This window comes from Chionomys nivalis, chromosome 6 (assembly GCF_950005125.1).
Source record: "Chionomys nivalis chromosome 6, mChiNiv1.1, whole genome shotgun sequence".
NCBI classification, from domain to species: Eukaryota; Metazoa; Chordata; class Mammalia; order Rodentia; family Cricetidae; genus Chionomys; species Chionomys nivalis.
In genome coordinates, this window is record NC_080091.1 from 30,599,302 (window position 1) to 30,616,753 (window position 17,452).

Below are 17,452 nucleotides of genomic sequence, written 5' to 3' on the forward strand. Positions count from 1 at the left end.
CAGACCCAGGCAGAGTTGTTTACCTCCACTCTCATATCCTGATAGGTATAAGGATATATCTAATGGCTGACATTGTTTCTTTATGCTCTTCATATGCAACAAAATTGTAATAGTTTCAGTGCCTACCAGCCTTGCTTTCAGAAATGGACTTGTAACATTTGGGATGTGTCTTGTCATTGACCTTAGCAATGATATCTTGGATATCACACCAACAGCTGAGGCTACACGTCAAAAAATAGATGGGAATGAAGCACATTAAAGTCACTGCAGAACAAGCAAACACTAAGATGAGAAGGCAACCTAAGGATTGGGAAAAATACTTGTGACCTATGTGTCTTACAAGGGTTAACATCCAAGATATACAAAAAACCCACACAACTCAACCATAAAAACCCTCAATAAGTAAAGAACCTGCATAGACATTCTTCAAAAGCGATGTAAAAAAGAAAAGGTATGTGAAAAATGTTTGAAATCACTAATGACCTGAGGATGTAAATAAAAACTCAGTGAGACAGCACTTCACACTCATTAGGATAACATGACTCTTATCAAAGGGAGAAAAGACAGGGAACATGGGAGAGACCCGAGAAGAGAGCATCTTTCACAATGTTGAAGGGAATGAAGATTGGTGCAATCATTGTGTAAATCAGCATGGGGGGTCCTGGGCATGTAATAAATGAAGTTCAGAGATGATCCAGCAATTTCACTGTATATGCATCCAAAGGTATGAAAATTGCTTCAAAGAGACACCTATATCACATGTTCATAATAGATAGCCAAGATAGGGAATAATCTAGGTGCCTATTGATTGATGAAGGAATTATAATATAACTATACATATCAAAGTCCCTCCTGGAATATTCTTCAGTCTTATAAAAGAGTCTGAATAACATAAAAAGAAAATTTTGACATATGCAAAAGCATGGGCAAGCCAAGAAGGCACTATGCTAAGTGAATAGAAGAAAAATGTTGCATGATCACACTTAATGTGAATTTATATTTTATTTTATTTTTTAAAAAGCCAGTCAGTGGTAGCGCGTGCCTTTATTTATTTATTTTAAACATTATTTATTTATTAATAGCTTTGGTGTGAAGATGTCAGATCTCGTGGAATTGGAGTCACCAACAGTTGTGAGCTGTCATGTGGTTGCTGGGAATTGAACCCGGGTCCTCTGGAAGAACAGCCAGTGAATTTATATTTAAAAAAAAAAAAAACTAAATATACAAAGGCCGAGAGCAGTGGTTAGAGAAGATGGATGACTGGCAGGAGGAAGTGGAGAGATGTAGGTCAGAGGATAAGCAAGAGCTAAGAAGTCTGGAGATCTAACACAATGTGAGGGCTATGGGTAATAATAGCACACTGCATTGAAAACTTTGTTCTGTGAGCAGATTTTAGTCGTTCTTGCAAAACAGAGATGAAAGGTATGTTAATCTGTTTGGCTATATAACCATTTATCTATATAGGTATCCTATAACACCAAATTCCTTTAGATACACACAAAATTCTATTTTTTAAATTATACATATAGATATTGAGATCGGAAAAAAAATGTCTTGGAAGCAAATTAAGTTGAATCCGAACTATTAGCTTGAAAAGCACTAACTTCCTGTTGAGATGTTCAGAACTAGATGGCTGGACATTCAACATGGTTTGTCAAACCAGAAATTTAGATGTGCTGATAACGAACACTGTTAGTTGGTCCCTTTCCTCTCCTTTAATGTTGCACTTACAGAAAAGGCTTGAGAGATGTGGAGCACATAGGCATGAGGGGGCCCTTTCCAACCTCCTAAGACCCCCTTCTACCTTTGGTGGGGCTGCGGTCACATGACCCTCAAATTTCTGAGGCCAAGCAAGTCCTTCCCTTCCAAGAGTTACTCCTTGAGGCAATTCTACTGTGAGATCTTCTTCAGCACCCCCACAAGCCCTTGCAGTTTGTAAGTGCATGCCTCAATTTCCTTATGTGGGAAATGCGGTTGGTAAGAGCCCCTTCCTAGTTCGGTACCCAGACAGTAACAGCAATTGAGTGTAAAGAGAGATTATCCTGTTATGGTTCCGGGTATGCATCCTTCGCAGACGTTCCTGTCCTGTTCAGTCTCTTGCTTTCTCCTTGTGAACAAACTGTGCTCCTATGAGTTGCAGAGGACATTCAGATGAAGCAAAAATGGATGAGTGGAAAACCAAATGAACAGCTAGGCGACCCTCTTCTTGGATGCTGTTCCTATTTCCAGCTACTGCTTTCCAGAACAGTCCAGTCCTCGGAAAGAGGAGCTCTACTTAATGGTCACGTGCTAGTCTCCATCCTCAGAAAGCCCTTCCTAGCCACAGAGCGCAGATTCCTGATGCCAGAACTATAAGATTATAAATAATGACATCTCAGTGACATGAGCCTGCTTCAGGACTCCCATATTTCTATTTCTTCAGTGATGTGTAGATTTTGTTGTTTGTTTTGAGACAGGACCTCATGATCGCTTAGCCCTAGATGGCCTGCAACTCTCTATGTAGACCAAGCTGGCCTTGAACTCATTGAAAGATATGCTGGTCCCTACTCTCCAAGTGAGTGCTGGGATTAAAGACATGTGCAACCATGCCTGGCCCTCCTGTGCTCTTCTTAAGTGTTTATGTCACAATTCTGGATTTAAGTATGGGGGTATGCACATTCAGTGCCTGGCCCAAGCGGAGATGAATATGTGATAAATGGAATATTCTCCCCCTGAAGGAATGTGGTCGAGAGAGAAAAGTAGACTTAGGGGAGGGCTCCCAAACAGCTTGTTCGCTTGCACAGGCTCACCTTAGCCTCTGTGGCATCTGCCGTGTCAGAGCTGTGTAGTCCTTTTTATCCAAGGCCAGGACTTCTACCAGTGCTTTCAATTTGAGGTATCAGGAGAACGGTGCCCTGCCTCTCGCTCCTGATTCTCAGCAAAGTATTTCCCCACTCTTTCCACCCACTGCTTTCTCTTTCTTTTCTTGAAAAAAATTACTATATATTGATTGTTTTTATTAAGCTATACATTTTTTCCCACTCCCCTCCCTTCCTCTCCTTTTCCCTTCTATCCTCTCCCATGGTCCCCATGCTCCCAGTTTACTCAGGAAATCTTGTCTTTTTCTATTTCCCATGTGGATTAGATCCATGTATGCCTCTCTTAGGGTCCTCTTTGTTGTCTAGATTCTCTGGAATTGTGAATCTAGGGTGTTTTTTTTTCGTTGTGTCTAAAAGCCACTTAAGAGTGAGTACATATCATATCATATGAGTACATATGATATTTATCTTTCTGGGTCTGGGTTATCTCACGCAATATGCCTTCTGTTTCAACTTGCAAAAACGGGCATTAAAATATGTGTGAGTTTCAACAGAATTTTTTTTCTTTATAAAAAGACACTGACAAGAAGCAAATTAGTAGCTCTTGGTGCACACACTAGGTAGCATGCAGCTTTGATATCAGCAGATTGATGATGTATGTGCACAACTGGGGGGTCTCAGAGGTGAAAGATACTTTCTCACAGTGTGCTCTGAATAAGATCCTTAAGGGACCTCCATGAGCACTGTCAACAGGACCATTAACCTGCATCTTTTTTCCAAGCCAATTCTGAGTAAAGTTCCCCTCAGTAGGAAAATGAACTGCTTTCTTTTTTGGACCTGGCACTCCATTTTTCTTAAGCACTGCAAATTTACTCTTAGTATTTAATTGTTCTTTAATGGAATAACCATAATTATCATTTCTCTCTAATGTGCGTGAGCAAACTGAGTAATAGGATTCCTACTTACCGGTTCATCTCCGAATCTGGTGATGGGGTTGTTGACGGAATATTAGAATTTGTTGGGTGGGTGGCTGTGAAATGAACCTTGCCGGTGTATCCTGGAATATTCGCCCCGCTGATGCCAAGAGTGAGAAGAAGGGCAAGGAAGGAGATCAAAATAATGATTTGTGAAATCGTCATAGTAACTGGACCCAAATATAAAAAAATAGGAAAGAAGATAAAGGAGCTGTTTCTCCTTTATAAGTTCCAGAGTTTGGGGATACAACCAGGGGAGGAGGCATAGCTATGCACACATGGACAGATAGGCAACATCTCAACTCTGGCACTAAAATACGTGCTTCAAGTGTATTCTCACCATTGTTTAAGTGTGTCCAGGCTGACCACTGACCTCAGCTGCATACTGAAGATGACGAAACAGTGGACCTGCGCCACACATAACTTTGTCTGCAAACTCTGGTGTCAATAGAGACACATACATGTGCTAACACTTGCGATGTTTTTGGTCAGATGTATTTCTTGTCACCATAGGATTTCATATCCTTGATGTCAGACACTTTTCTCAAAGTGCATTGACAGTATTTGTAAATACATGTGCTATCTCCCCATTGACCTGTTTTATAGCACCATGCCCCCTGGTCTGTTTCCTCCTCTCTTTCCCTGCTACGAACAGAGTGGGAAAATGCGAAAGGCTAGGGAAGGCTCTGTAGTGTGTGCAGCCAACACCTCTCTAGTAAAGGCAGTCAACCAGCAACCTAGACTGATTTAACTCAGTCATTCAGAAAAACATGAGAAATCCCTAATATGCTTGTCTCGATAACATTCAAAATGGCTTACCCAGATGGCTGGCTTCCCAGGAGGAAGGAGAGGGCAAAGCACAGGGCCCCACAAGAGGCTCAAGCCTGGGGGCTGCTTATAACATGCCATCCTAACTACCACGAACACAGGAAAAGAGGAGCAAGAGTTGACTGTACACCAAAGAGCATGGGCACCCTGCAGGTCTCCAAGGCCGGAGCTGACAGCCCTCAGCACTGCTCCCTCCACCCGCTGCTGCCTCACAGCAGACAAATTACAGCCACCATCACAAACACACACGAGTTGCAACTTTTCAGCTCTGTGGTTGCTGGGAGATGGTATCTCTCTGTATCCTGGGTGCAAAGTGAACAGACTTCTGTGGGATTTGCTACTGCCGTGGACTACTGTGCCACCACAGACCCAAAGTGACATAGCCAAGAACCCTGGTCAAAACCTCTAGTGCTGTGAGCTAAAACATATATTTTTTTCTTTTCATAGTTGAAAATGTCTTATAAGAGGAATTTTTTTCTTATTGGAAAGAGATCTGACTAACACATTACTTAAAATGTCAGGCGACAGGAAAACAAAAGATGCCAGGGATATAAGAGACTCTGTAGTGTCCGTGGGGAAGGAAGAGGCCAAGGATTCCCCTTCTCAGTTCTGGGACCTGGGGTCCGGAAGACTGTCCTTGTGTGTCAGCGCCTCAACCATGACATCAGGACTTGGGGCATAGTCACACCATTTACGTGGTAACTTCTTGGTGTTCTTCCTATGCTGATGATGTTTAGTATCAGAACGTTAGGGAAAAATTGTGGAGCTAGCAGAAAGTCGCTCTGTGAGACGTCTTTTGATGGGCTGGTCTGTGGCTATTGGCAATGGCTTACTGGCTTAACGCTAATCAAGTTGGGGACACTTCCACACTTAATATTGAAGGAAAATCACATCAGGAGCCACAGGTCAGAATAAACAGTATGAATGATGGATTTTCAGAGGCCGGGAAAACAAACAGCTAAAGACCCTGCACCGCGAAGGTTGAGAGCCCTGCTTCTCTAAATCCGACAACCCCCTCACCACCTGTGAGATGGTACCAACCACAGGGGAAGCTCTCTCGGCCCCAACCCAGTCAAATGCCATTGAAAGAATAGGGACAAGACAATTAAAAAATAAAATATTTACAAAACAGAAGCTTCATAGGTGAGAATGCAACATTTATACAGCACACACAGCTGCAATGACTTGCAGGCCATTCCACACACTGAACTCTCCTTAGCTGTTTAAAAGATGGTGGTGGGTGATAGGTGGTATCAACTTTCAATATTCATTCTGACTAAATCATGAATGGCAGGGCCTGGGAATCCGGGCTTTCTGTAGTTTCTCAAAGGCTCGAGAATGGGGCGAGACTCAGGAACCCGCTGTAAAGTGAAGTTGTGAAGTCTGTTAGAAGGGCTTGGATGAGCGGATGAAAGCTGCCGAGTTCTGGGAAGTGTCCCTTGGGATTTCTCGGGAGTTTCTTAAGTGTAGCTGTAAGGTGGAGAGGTACCAGAGATGAGGCCAAACTACTGGTGTGTGTGTGTGTGTGTGTGTGTGTGTGTGTCTTCCCCCGAGCATTCTTTGAAGCTTCCATGCATGTTACCAAGGAAATCCCCTCCATCTGGGTGACAGGTTTTTTCCACTGCCTCTAAAACACCTGCAGAAGTAAAATGCTTCTAAAGTTGGAGTCCTTAGCCGGGCAGCTAGGAAGTCAGAGAGATGAACACAAGCATGCTGTCAATCACGAGGGGCTTCATTAAAAAAAAAAAAAAATCCATGGCAGCTCTGTGAGCCTATGCAGCTTGAAGACTATTTGTTGATCTTGACTGGCAGCTGTTATATTACACAAAGGTTGCTCTATGATGCACCTTATCTAATCATGACGTACTATGAACCAGTACTGCTTTGGCTGGGGATGAATTCAGCTGCACAATAAAATGACATGTATGTGAAAATGAAAGTTCTCACCCACACTGCTGCCAAATCGATTTCTCTTAACCCTGGCCTACAGGGACATCACAAGAAAGAGGGCATTTGTGTCCTCTTGTGATATAAGCGCCTAGATGCACTTGCCATGTAAGTGCAACCTTATATGGAAAGATGACTCCCTGGGACACCCAAGCTACTTCTGGGAGGGGATTTTTTTTAGCTGAGGGAAACAAAGCCATGAAAGGTACAATGGAAGGGACCTCTACATTTGCTGAATGTCCAGGGGACACTACCTGCCCACGCGAAAACAGAGGAGCATTAGCAACCCACGGGCGCTGATACTACCTTTGTTTCTAGCTTCTTGGTCTGGATCAGAGCTTTTGAGCCCCAATGCCTTTATGAACCAGGGTTTTGTTTTGTCTGAATCTTTTGTTGGCTAAGTTGACTATTGATTGTTTCATCACAAGTCATAATAAAATAAAAATTTCATGATTTCATAACATAAATCAGCAGTACTAGCAAGCTTTCTGTAGAAGCCCCCTGACTGCTGTGCTTCTAAGTGTGAGACGCCATGTCCAGTTCTTCATAATTATATACACACATCATCTATACGTACAGGTTAACAAAAATAAGGGGAAATATGTTTTAAAGTGAAATATAAAATGAGGAAAATATATTCTACATCTAGAATGGGGAAAGTCATGTGTGTAGCCTATATGTATTGCCTACATGGTTAAAGATTGACTTACACATACAAGTTTACCAATATACTATAGACTTAATTAATATTCGTTTGCATATAACAAATTCTCTTTTAAATGACTCATAAAATTTAGGCAATTTTCTCCATAATCTTATTCCTTATATTGTATCATGTATATGCATTGCAGGAAAGAATAGAGACAAAGTAATATTCTTTGAGTCAAGCAAACTTCAAGTGGCAGGACCAGTCCCATCCAGGAAAGCGTGGGCATCAGAGCTCATGCAGTGGCCTGCCTGTGAGAAATCCTGGAAGGTTCTCAGTCAAGTCAGGAGGATATCATATATACATATGTCATTTCCCTGTGGTACTGGTTACTAAACCTAGGGCTTTATGCATACTAAACATGTTCTCTGTTGCTGAGCTGTAAACTCAAACCCATCCATTTGAAAACACAAACATCTGAAGGCTTAAAGAACCTAAGTGGGCAAAGAAAGAAGACAGCCAATGAAACATTTAACTTTAGGACCTCTTTGACCAGCTGGGTGACCTGAGACCCACTTGAAAACTAACTGCCCCCATCCCCACACACATACCCCCATACCCCCGGCTTGAAACTTTCTAAATAACCCATGCTGACTTTGAAGTCCTGACTCTTCTTCCATAAGCTTCCCGAGTGCTGGGCCTCTAGATGTGGGTCACTATGTCCAGATCATCTCACACTTTTATTTTTATTAAAAGTCACACTTTTATTTTATTAAAAGATTTAACTTTGTGTAAAAATTAAAAGATTTTTATTTTCGATGTTTCTTTGCATGTCTTTGTGAGGCCGGAAGGCAGCACTGGATCCCCTGAAACTGGAGATGCTGACAGTTGTGAGTTGCCTAATATGGGTGCTGGGAACTCAACTCAGGTCCTCTGGAAGAGTTGCACATGCTGGTAACCATTGAACTATCTCTCCAGTTCCATATAACCACTTGCAGTGGGAACTTCCTGAGCCATCCTCATCTTAACTGTCCCCTACCTAGCGCCATTGCTTTCTCTGAAGAGCTGTGGGGGCCACGTGGTGCAGGTGAGGAACTATCACAACACGGCTCATCATATGCAGAATCAAAAACAGGAACTCAGATGTGGAGCAAGGGGAGGCAGCTCAGGTCAGTCAGGGGTAGTGGATGAGGAAGAGGATGGGCCCAAAGGATGAAAGGAAGGGAAAGCCCAACACACAGGCAGGGGAAGAGGAAGGAAGAGAGACATTGGAGCGGTGACCAATCTGTTGTTTCCATTTACTGCTTTGAGATAACAGCTAGTCAAGGGCCTGTTTTTCTGAATGCCTCAAGATCTGACTCCCCCTTTTCAGGAGTTTTAATTTTACTACTATTATCGCTATTCCATGGACATGGTTTTTCTCTGTCTTCTTTACTCTTCACAACTTCTCTTTCCAAGGAGATAGAGGACAAATACAGAGCAAAGCTTTTCTTCTAGACAGCTCCATGCCAGACACAGAGCACTGTTGGTGTGTGTTAACAGCAAGATGCGTCTCACGGTTGGGAGGTTCTTTTTTTTTTTTTTGTATTTTGAGACAGGGTTTCTCTGTAGCTTTGGAGCCTATCCTGGAATTACCTCTTGTAGACCAGGTTGGCCTCGAACTCACAAAGATTTGCCTGCCTCTGCCTTCCAAATGCTGGGATTAAAGGCATGTACCACCACCGCCCAGCTGGGAGGTCCATTCTTAAGGTTTGATCTTACAGCTCATGAAATGCCATGGGGCTCTTCCTGTCATTTCCTCTGACCTCAACCTCCGTGTCTGCAGAATGGGAACAGAGCTGGTTTCTGTGCTTCTGCCTTGCTCACACTATTTTGAAAACTAAAGGGGAGAGCAGTTGTGGAAGTGTCTGGCTACAAGGCAGAAGAATCAGGCTGATCATTTGGGAATAGCTAGTCACATCCAGTTTAAGCCTGGGTTGTGCTTGAGTTTTGCAGGCTGACAGCATTCCACTGAGCTGCATGAGACATCCCCAGATGCTCCCCAGGTGCTGGATGGAAATGTCTGTGGCATAATTCCTCCATATTGGCCGATGTGTCCTCACAGAAATCCCCACATTGGAAAAGAAGATTCTGGGTGGGACTGTGGAGTTTGGAGACAGATGGTGTCCTTAGCTGTGATGGGGTGTTAGAGGGTCATGGTGGCTGTGATGAGATGACCCACCCTGGGCTCTATGACCTGGACCTGTATCTCCCTCACAGGCCAATCCTCACTCTTTGCTAGGAAACAAGATCATAATGTTTCCATGGTGGGTGCCATCGTCTCGTTCCTTCATTTAGATTCCATTGCAAAAGGAAAGACACCTTTGGCAGCTCACTTGTTCTCTTATGACAGCACAAGGGCAGGTTGCTCCCGGGCACTGAGTGTGCACAAGCCTGCAGGCACATGTCACTCAATTCTGACTGTTGGTCCCGGCCACTCTTGACTGTGGCTTTTGGGGAGACACAGGGTTATGGAACAATCTGAAAAGGAACTGGCCTTGGGTCCTGCCTGGTCAACTACGACATCTCTTATGGAAAGAGGCAAAGTCAGACTGAAAACAAAAATGATTTTTACCTTAACTTTCTTGTTTGCTTTGGATTAGAATTGGAGCTTATTATACAATTTAAAGAAGTTCCTCACTATCACCCACGTCCAGGAAAGGCGCTGAATGTCTATTACGTTCTTCTGAACCCCAAGGAGTCCTGTTCAACCTAATGGATAGTTTGCATTCTCCTGGATCCTGGCCTACTCTCAAGCTCTAAGATCCTTAACTTTGAATATCTTTTGATAACTGGGCATAGATTTCAAATTAGGAAACTGTTATCTATTTATTTGTTTGCTTGTTTGTTTTTCAAGACAGGGTTTCTCTTTGTTGTTTTGGAGCCTGTCCTGGAACTCGCTTTGTAAACCAAGTTGACCTTGAACTCATAGAGATCCTCTTGCATCTTCCTCCCAAGTGCTGGGATTAAAGGCGTGCACCACCACTGCCCAGTGGAAACTGTTATTTTTAGTGAGAAAATTCATGTCAAAACTCTGCTTGTATGGATGTGATGTACAAGCATGTAGACATAATTGTACAAAAATACATGCAGAAGTTATTTTTCTTCATTGTTTATAGCAGGAAAACCATTTTAGTAAAAATGTGGCCTATATAACCCTAATGTAGTCTCATAGAGGAACACTATATAACCATTAAAAAATTTTATTGTGAAGAAAATGCTTAGTATTTATTTAAATCTTACATGCATTCAAATTCTGTATGTGTTTGCAGGCTTCTTAGATACACAGATGAAAAATCATCAAACCTGCAACAGTGGTATTGAACACCAAAGAGATGGCTTACTTTTTATACTTTAAAAATACTAGGATTATTGCTATAATCAGGAGGTGTAGAAGTTAAATGTGATGTTTAACGAATTATGCTAATACCGGAGGTGAGCGCAAACATGGAGCAAATAGTACAGTTCCAGAAAAACGACTGAACAACAGGTTTGAGAATGTTGCTACCTTTGGACCCTGAGATCTATTTCAAAGACTCTCCACTAAGTAAATAATTTTAAATTGTGAAAGATGCATGTAAAGTATTTGAGTGTACTATGTATCATAGCGAAAAAGAAAAGAGAAAGGAAACAATTTATATATGAACTTAAATAAATCAGCCAATTGCAATACAGCTGTAAGACTAGAAGAGGTGTTTAGGAAAGTCTGTTTCATGATCATGCTGTAACGTGGTGCATGCTCCCTATGGCATATCAGTGTTGAGTGCTCCCTGTGGCATATCACAGTGTTGGGTGCTCCCTGTGGCATATCACAGTGTTGGGTGCTCCCTGTGGCATATCACAGTGTTGGGTGCTCCCTGTGACATATCACAGTGTTGGGTGCTCCCTGTGGCATATCACAGTGTTGGGTGCTCCCTGTGGCATATCACAGTGTTGGGTGCTCCCTGTGGCATATCACAGTGTTGGGTGCTCCCTGTGGCATATCACAGTGTTGGGTGTTCCCTGTGGCATATCACAGTGTTGGGTGCTCCCTGTGGCATATCACAGTGTTGGGTGCTCCCTGTGGCATATCACAGTGTTGGGTGCTCCCTGTGGCATATCACAGTGTTGGGTGTTCCCTGTGGCATATCACAGTGTTGGGTGCTCCCTGTGGCATATCACAGTGTTGGGTGCTCCCTGTGACATATCACAGTGTTGGGTGCTCCCTGTGGCATATCAAAGTAAGGGGTGCTCCCTTTGGCATAACACAGTGGAGGGTGCTCCTTGTGGCATATCACAACAAGAGGGGCACGTGACAGGTGGAAAGGTCAGAGGCTAATAGCAGTTACGTTCTCATGGGAGTTTGGTTTTGTGTTTACTATTGTTTTCTACACTCAATTTTTGTAATGACTGGATTTAATTCTACAACAAAAATAATAAACATTTTTTTAAAAGAAACTGTTAAAGCATTCTCCACCAGTGTAGACCACACTGGATATGTCAGATGACCTGGTAACTGGGAAAGAAAAAAAAAATAAATGAAGGAAGACAGACAGACAGACAGACAAGAAAGAAAGAACCTGAGGAAAGTTTAAAAGCTAATGCCCAGGGGTCAAGTCACTGGAGGTCTACTCAGTGACTTTTTGCCTTTCTGGAGGATGTCATCACGGCAAGGGTAAGTTACACACGGATCTCTGGACCCTGAAGATGATGTCATGCGGTATCTCTGTAAGAAATTCTATTAAGCTGTGACTTCCAGGGAAGTCATGCTTGCATCTGAACAGTGTTTTGTTTTCCTCTACATAACACAAAACAAAAATTTGCACTTCTGGACTTCAGATTTCGTGAAGATAAAATATTTTTATAAATTTTGTAACTTTGCTGTTAGCCCAATGCCATACTGTGCAAAACACAAAACATTTATTTTGAGACCCATCTGTAGGTAGCTAGACTACCAGGTGGGCAAATGATATCAGCCCAAAGTCGATCGCAGAGCTTCTTGGTTGGGGCAGGGGAGATGAGCTTCCTGGGGTACAGAGCGCGTGACATTCAGAAGAGTTCACCAGAACTCTATTTCTCAAGGTCGACGTGGACAAACACACAGGCATTTACTGTGAAATTGTGTGTGCCGTGTATGACACTCCGTGTCACCACATCCATAAACACTTCATGATAAAAATGGAAAACATTTGTCGTGTTAAAAGGTTATGAGTCTGTTAAAAAACAGAAAATCAATCAAGAGAAGAAACTTTGCAACCTGGGACGCCCTCTAGTGCCCACATTGGAGAAGCACAGCTAAATGTCAGTTAACAGTTCTACTCAAGTTTCCGCACTGTCCCAAATTCCTCAAGGAAATGTCCTGTTTTTACATAAAAAAATAAAACCCTCTGTTTTCGTTTCAGTGTTTTAAAAGAATGATTCCAAAGGAAGGTTGACTTTTTTGAGCAAGAAGAAGAAACCTTTCAAACTTTAAGTATATACTTGAATAAAAGGAAATATTATTAAAATGTTATGCTTGGTGAACATTTTAAGATTGTTTTTTCTTTAATTTTTTTTTTACAATTATCACCTAATAGCAATGATTTCCTTGAAGAATTTATGGAAGAATTTTACATCTGACTCCTTCAGACTTGCTAGAGCATGGCAGGTTTCAATAGCCTTCAGAGTACCACATGTGAAAGAAAGAACTTTTCCTCCCTCCCTCCCTCCCTCCCTCCCTCTCTCCCTCCCTCCCTCCCTCCCTCCCTCCCTCCCTCCCTCCCTCCCTCCCTCCCTCCCTCCCTCCCTCCTTTCCTTCCTGTCCTTCCCTTCTTCTCTCCCCTCCTTCCTCCTCCTCTTTCTTATCTTCCTCCTCCTCCTCTTCTTCCTCTTCCTTCTCTTTTCTCTTCCTTCTCCTCTTCCTCCTCCTCTTCCTCTTATGGTTTTTTGAGACAGCATCTCTCAGTGTAGCCATGGATGTCCTGGAACTCACTGTGTGGATCAGGTTGGCCTCAAACTCACAGAGATCCACTTGCCTCTGCATCCTGAGTATGGGATTAAGAGTTACACTGCCCAACAGAGTAACTTCTTTATAGACATGAGTCAAAAAGCAAAGCTCAGAATTTTTGTGAAATAATCTGTCCACCAAGATTTTTAGTTTGTTGGAGGCAAATCCTTTCCTTTTTATATTTTTGTTAGGACAGTTCTTATCATAGCTTCCAGCCCTAGACAGACATGCTTAAATGCTTAAATTCTTTGATGAGACCATTTATATAGGTATATTAAAGTCAAAGATAGTTTTTAAAGATATTTTATAGCTTGACAGAGACTAAAAAGATTTAAGTAAAATAGATAATATAAATAAATAAATACAAAACAGAAAAAAAACCCAAATTCAAAATTATAGTAAGAAGCAGTGTTATATTTTAAAAAAATAGAATTTAGAAGGTAAGATAATCAGAAATGTATCTACTTTGGTTTGTAGGCATAATATCTTTTAAAAAGAAAATTAGTTAGAACTTAAAATGTGACATGGGCTGGAGCGATGGCTCAGGGGTTAAGAGCACTGACTGCTCTTCCAAGGGACTCAGGTTCAATTCTTAGCACCCACATGGTGGTTAACCACTATCTCTTTTTTTGTTGAAGATTTATTTATTTATTATGCATAGTGTTCTGCCTCCGTGTATGCCTGCACACCAGAAGAGGGCACCAGTTATCATTATAGATGGTTGTGAGCCACCATGTGGTTGCTAGGAATTAACTAAGGACTTCTGGAAGAACAGCCAGTACTCTTAACCTCTGAGCCATCTCTTCAGCCCCATCATCTGTAACTCTTAATTCCAAGAGAATTCAACACCCTCTTCTGGCCTCTGTGGGCACACACCCAGGCAAAACATTCATACATATAAATAAAAACAAATCCTTTTTAAAAAAAAGTGACAATTTATGTTTGACTCTATGAAATCCTTGGAAGAAATGTCAATTATAGAAAGCAATGTGATACTTGGTACCTCAGCAGCATGGAGGAAAGAGAATAGAACATCTACTTCAATTGGCTGCATAAACAAAATATTTTTTAAAATGTGGCCCTCAAAACCACGATTTTCTTGTCATTGTGTCTAAACAATGCAGTATGAAAGCTACTTATGTGATGTGGGAAGTCCTTCTGTCTATGTGTTACTTTTATTGGTTAATGAATAAAGAAATTGCCTTGGCCTGTTGATAGGGCAGAACTTAGATAGATGGAGAAAACTAAACTGAATGCTAGGAGAAAGGAGGCAGAGTCAGAGAGAAGTCAGAGACAGATGCCGGAACTTCAGCTGGTAAGCCTCAGCCATGTGGCGATACACAGATTAATAGAAATGGGTTAGCCGGGCGGTGGTGGCGCACACCTTTAATCCCAGCACTTGGGAGGCAGAGGCAGGCGGATCTCTGGGAGGTCGAGGCCAGCCTGGTCTACAAGAGCTAGTTCCGGGACAGGCACCAAAGCTACAGAGAAATCCTGTCTTGAAAAACCAAAAAAAAAGAAAAAAAAATAGAAATGGGTTAAATTAAGATGTAAGAGTTAGCCAATAAGAAGCTAGAGTTAATGGGCCAAGTAGTGATTTAAATAATATAGTTTCTGTGTGATTATTTCGGGGCTGAGCAGCCAGGAACAAACAAGCGGCTTTCTCCAACACTTACGGGCATGTCCAGAGTACTAGGCACCACAAGGAATCGAGGGAATGCCCAGAAGGTTTTTGCAATCATCAAACCATTTTATATATGAATTTGACATCCTTAAGTTTTAACATCTGCCAGTCTTTGGAACAAAATCCTCTGCCTGTATACCAAAGGACAATTAACCTGACTTGCTCTGAACCTGTATGTATATGTCGTCTACTTTATGGAAGACAAGAACATCTGTGGAGGTTTGAAAACAAGACATCCTTCATGGTCTAAGGCATCTGAATACTTGGTTCCCAGTGAGTTGTACTCTTTGGGCCATTTAGAAGGTATGACTTTTCTGAAGGAAATGTACATCATTGAAGCCAGACTTTGAGGTTTCAAAGTCTTGCACCATTCCCAGTGCTCTTTCTCTGTTTCCTTTTTCTTGGTGAGCTCTCAGCTTGCTTCCTCAGCTGCTATCATGATAGGCCCTTGTTTATCTGGAACCATTAGCCCAAATTAACCCTTCCTTCCACAAGTTGCCTTGGTCATGGTGTTCCTATTGTAGCAATAGGAAATTAACTACGATACCAATAAAAATAGTTTAGGACATCTAGTATAGAGGGATGTGTAGCAGTTTAACTTATTTTTTGAATTCACCATAATGGTGCAAAAGTGGTGTGGATTCAACAAAAAGTGTGTCCTGATTTAAATGTGAATATTTCCCCCAGCTGACTCTATGTGATCCGATTCTCTGTTGGGCTACTAGGGCACATCATGGAATCGTGCAGCAATAGATCCTGTAGGATCGCAAACAGGAGCAGCTCCAATCTCATACACATTGTTTTACAAAGTGAGAATAATGTAGGATGAATTTTTCCAATCTTAGGTCGAAGGACTGACTGAATATATTCATTCTAAGGCCCTGTTTTGTAGACTCTGTATATGACCCATATGCCCTGCAAGTGAATGTGGGGTCATAAAAGGGATTTGGTAATACTAAAATGTTTCTGGGTGCACAATAACCCCAAACTGATTTATAATCAACTTTTAATAAGTCTGAGGTGGTAGTGCGACCTGCGTGTCAACATTTGACTTCATCACAGCCTTGGCTCTAAGCACACAGCGTAAGTACTTTGCATTGATCATGCTGCCTGCCATGTGATGCTAGCGCTGACTGAAGCACACAGGCTCAGATTCCAGACTGTGTATGCTGAGAACCACAGTGACTTACAGTATAGACAGAATTTTCTGCTTTCATAGAGATTTTATGATTCAATTAGGAAAGACTTTTAGTAGTTTCATACCATCATTCTTAGCATGCAAATATCAAATTGTAAACAAAAGTACATCTTTTTTGAAAACAGAGACCACCTAACAGTACATTCTAAATTATACTAATTTGATGTCACATGAATGTGGTGCTGGAGGAGGCCAGAAGAGGGAACCGAGTCCTTTGGAGCTGGAGTAACGAAGGGTCGTGAGTGCCTGACCTCAGTGCTGGGAACTAAACGTGGGTTCTCCTCAAGAGCAGAAAGTGTTCATAAGCACTGAGTCATCTCTCCAGCCCTGGATTTTTAAAATGACTGAGTGGTCTTGAATTTTATTTAAAAGTTGTTCAATGAACCTTTGCTTGTGATTAGGACATAAGCACCAGTAATTTCTGCCATTTTATAACTGTTTATATGAAGTGGTTTTCTCAGCGTTGACGGTTATTAAATTACACTGTTGGTGGATGGATGACCGGCTGGTCAGTCAAGTCCCTTTACTAATGCGGTTGGATGAAGACACTGGAGTCACAGTGATAAGTGCTCAAGGAACCCCAGGTGAGTCCCCAAACTCTTATCCCCTAGGTCATTATTACTTTTAGGAAACTCACTTTTTCTTCATAAGTATTGGTAAATAACAAGCTGGTTCATGTCTTCCCTTTCCATTTGTAATCCCACCAGCAAGTTCCGTCTGTTTTGATCAAGAAATAAGCGAGAATGGCACCTACCGGCTTGTGTTTGTATAGAGCAGTTTAGAGAGCCGCGGCTGGGCCACAGATGCGATATTTCCATAGGGGTCGTCCACGTCATCCGCTTTTGTACTCTGCACGTGGCCACTGTCAGAGTGAAAAGGAAAGTCGTAGGACACTTAGATTAGCTGAGCAAAGCAAATAAGGGGTGTTTTACTTGTCAGAGTCTATTAAAAGCCCAAGAGGGAAAAATATCATGACTAATAACAATTGGAATGAAAAACAAGAAAGGTATGGCTCTTTGTCTTTAGAATACGAAGCCTCTACTCTGGGACCGGAACCTTGAGGAACAGTTCAGGGCTTCCAAGTTCAGAAGCCGTAGGACACAGAGTGGAAGCGAGGGCATGGGGGCTGATATCTGTTGAAGAAAGTTGGCTTCTGTGGGGACGGGGTCCAGGCTGGTGTTAGGAGCCTGAGCCACATTGCTGAGGTGTGAGAGAAGGCCAGAAGGATGATCACATCAGCAGGTCTGACACAAGAGCTTCTGGGATTAAAATTCCAGTCAGCTCCATTGGAAAGCAGTAAGGAGGAGGAAGCCCTGACCAAACTCTGTCCCCCACTTCATGTTCTCTCATCTCCTTCATTTCAAGGTGATCTT

The 17,452-nt window shown here is 42.2% G+C and overlaps 1 protein-coding gene across 3 annotated transcripts in view; it reads right to left on the reverse strand.

Moving 5' to 3' along the window:
- The window catches only part of Spmip7 (sperm microtubule inner protein 7), a 44,840-nt gene that overhangs the window by 2,773 nt on the left and 24,615 nt on the right, over positions 1-17,452 (reverse strand). For all 3 annotated transcript variants that reach the window (XM_057772817.1, XM_057772816.1, XM_057772818.1), the window contains 2 exons: positions 16,834-16,941; positions 3,765-3,872 (listed from right to left, as the gene is read on the reverse strand). In XM_057772817.1, coding sequence (XP_057628800.1) covers positions 3,765-3,872; positions 16,834-16,941 — 216 coding nt within the window. The remainder of the gene's footprint in view (positions 1-3,764; positions 3,873-16,833; positions 16,942-17,452) is intronic.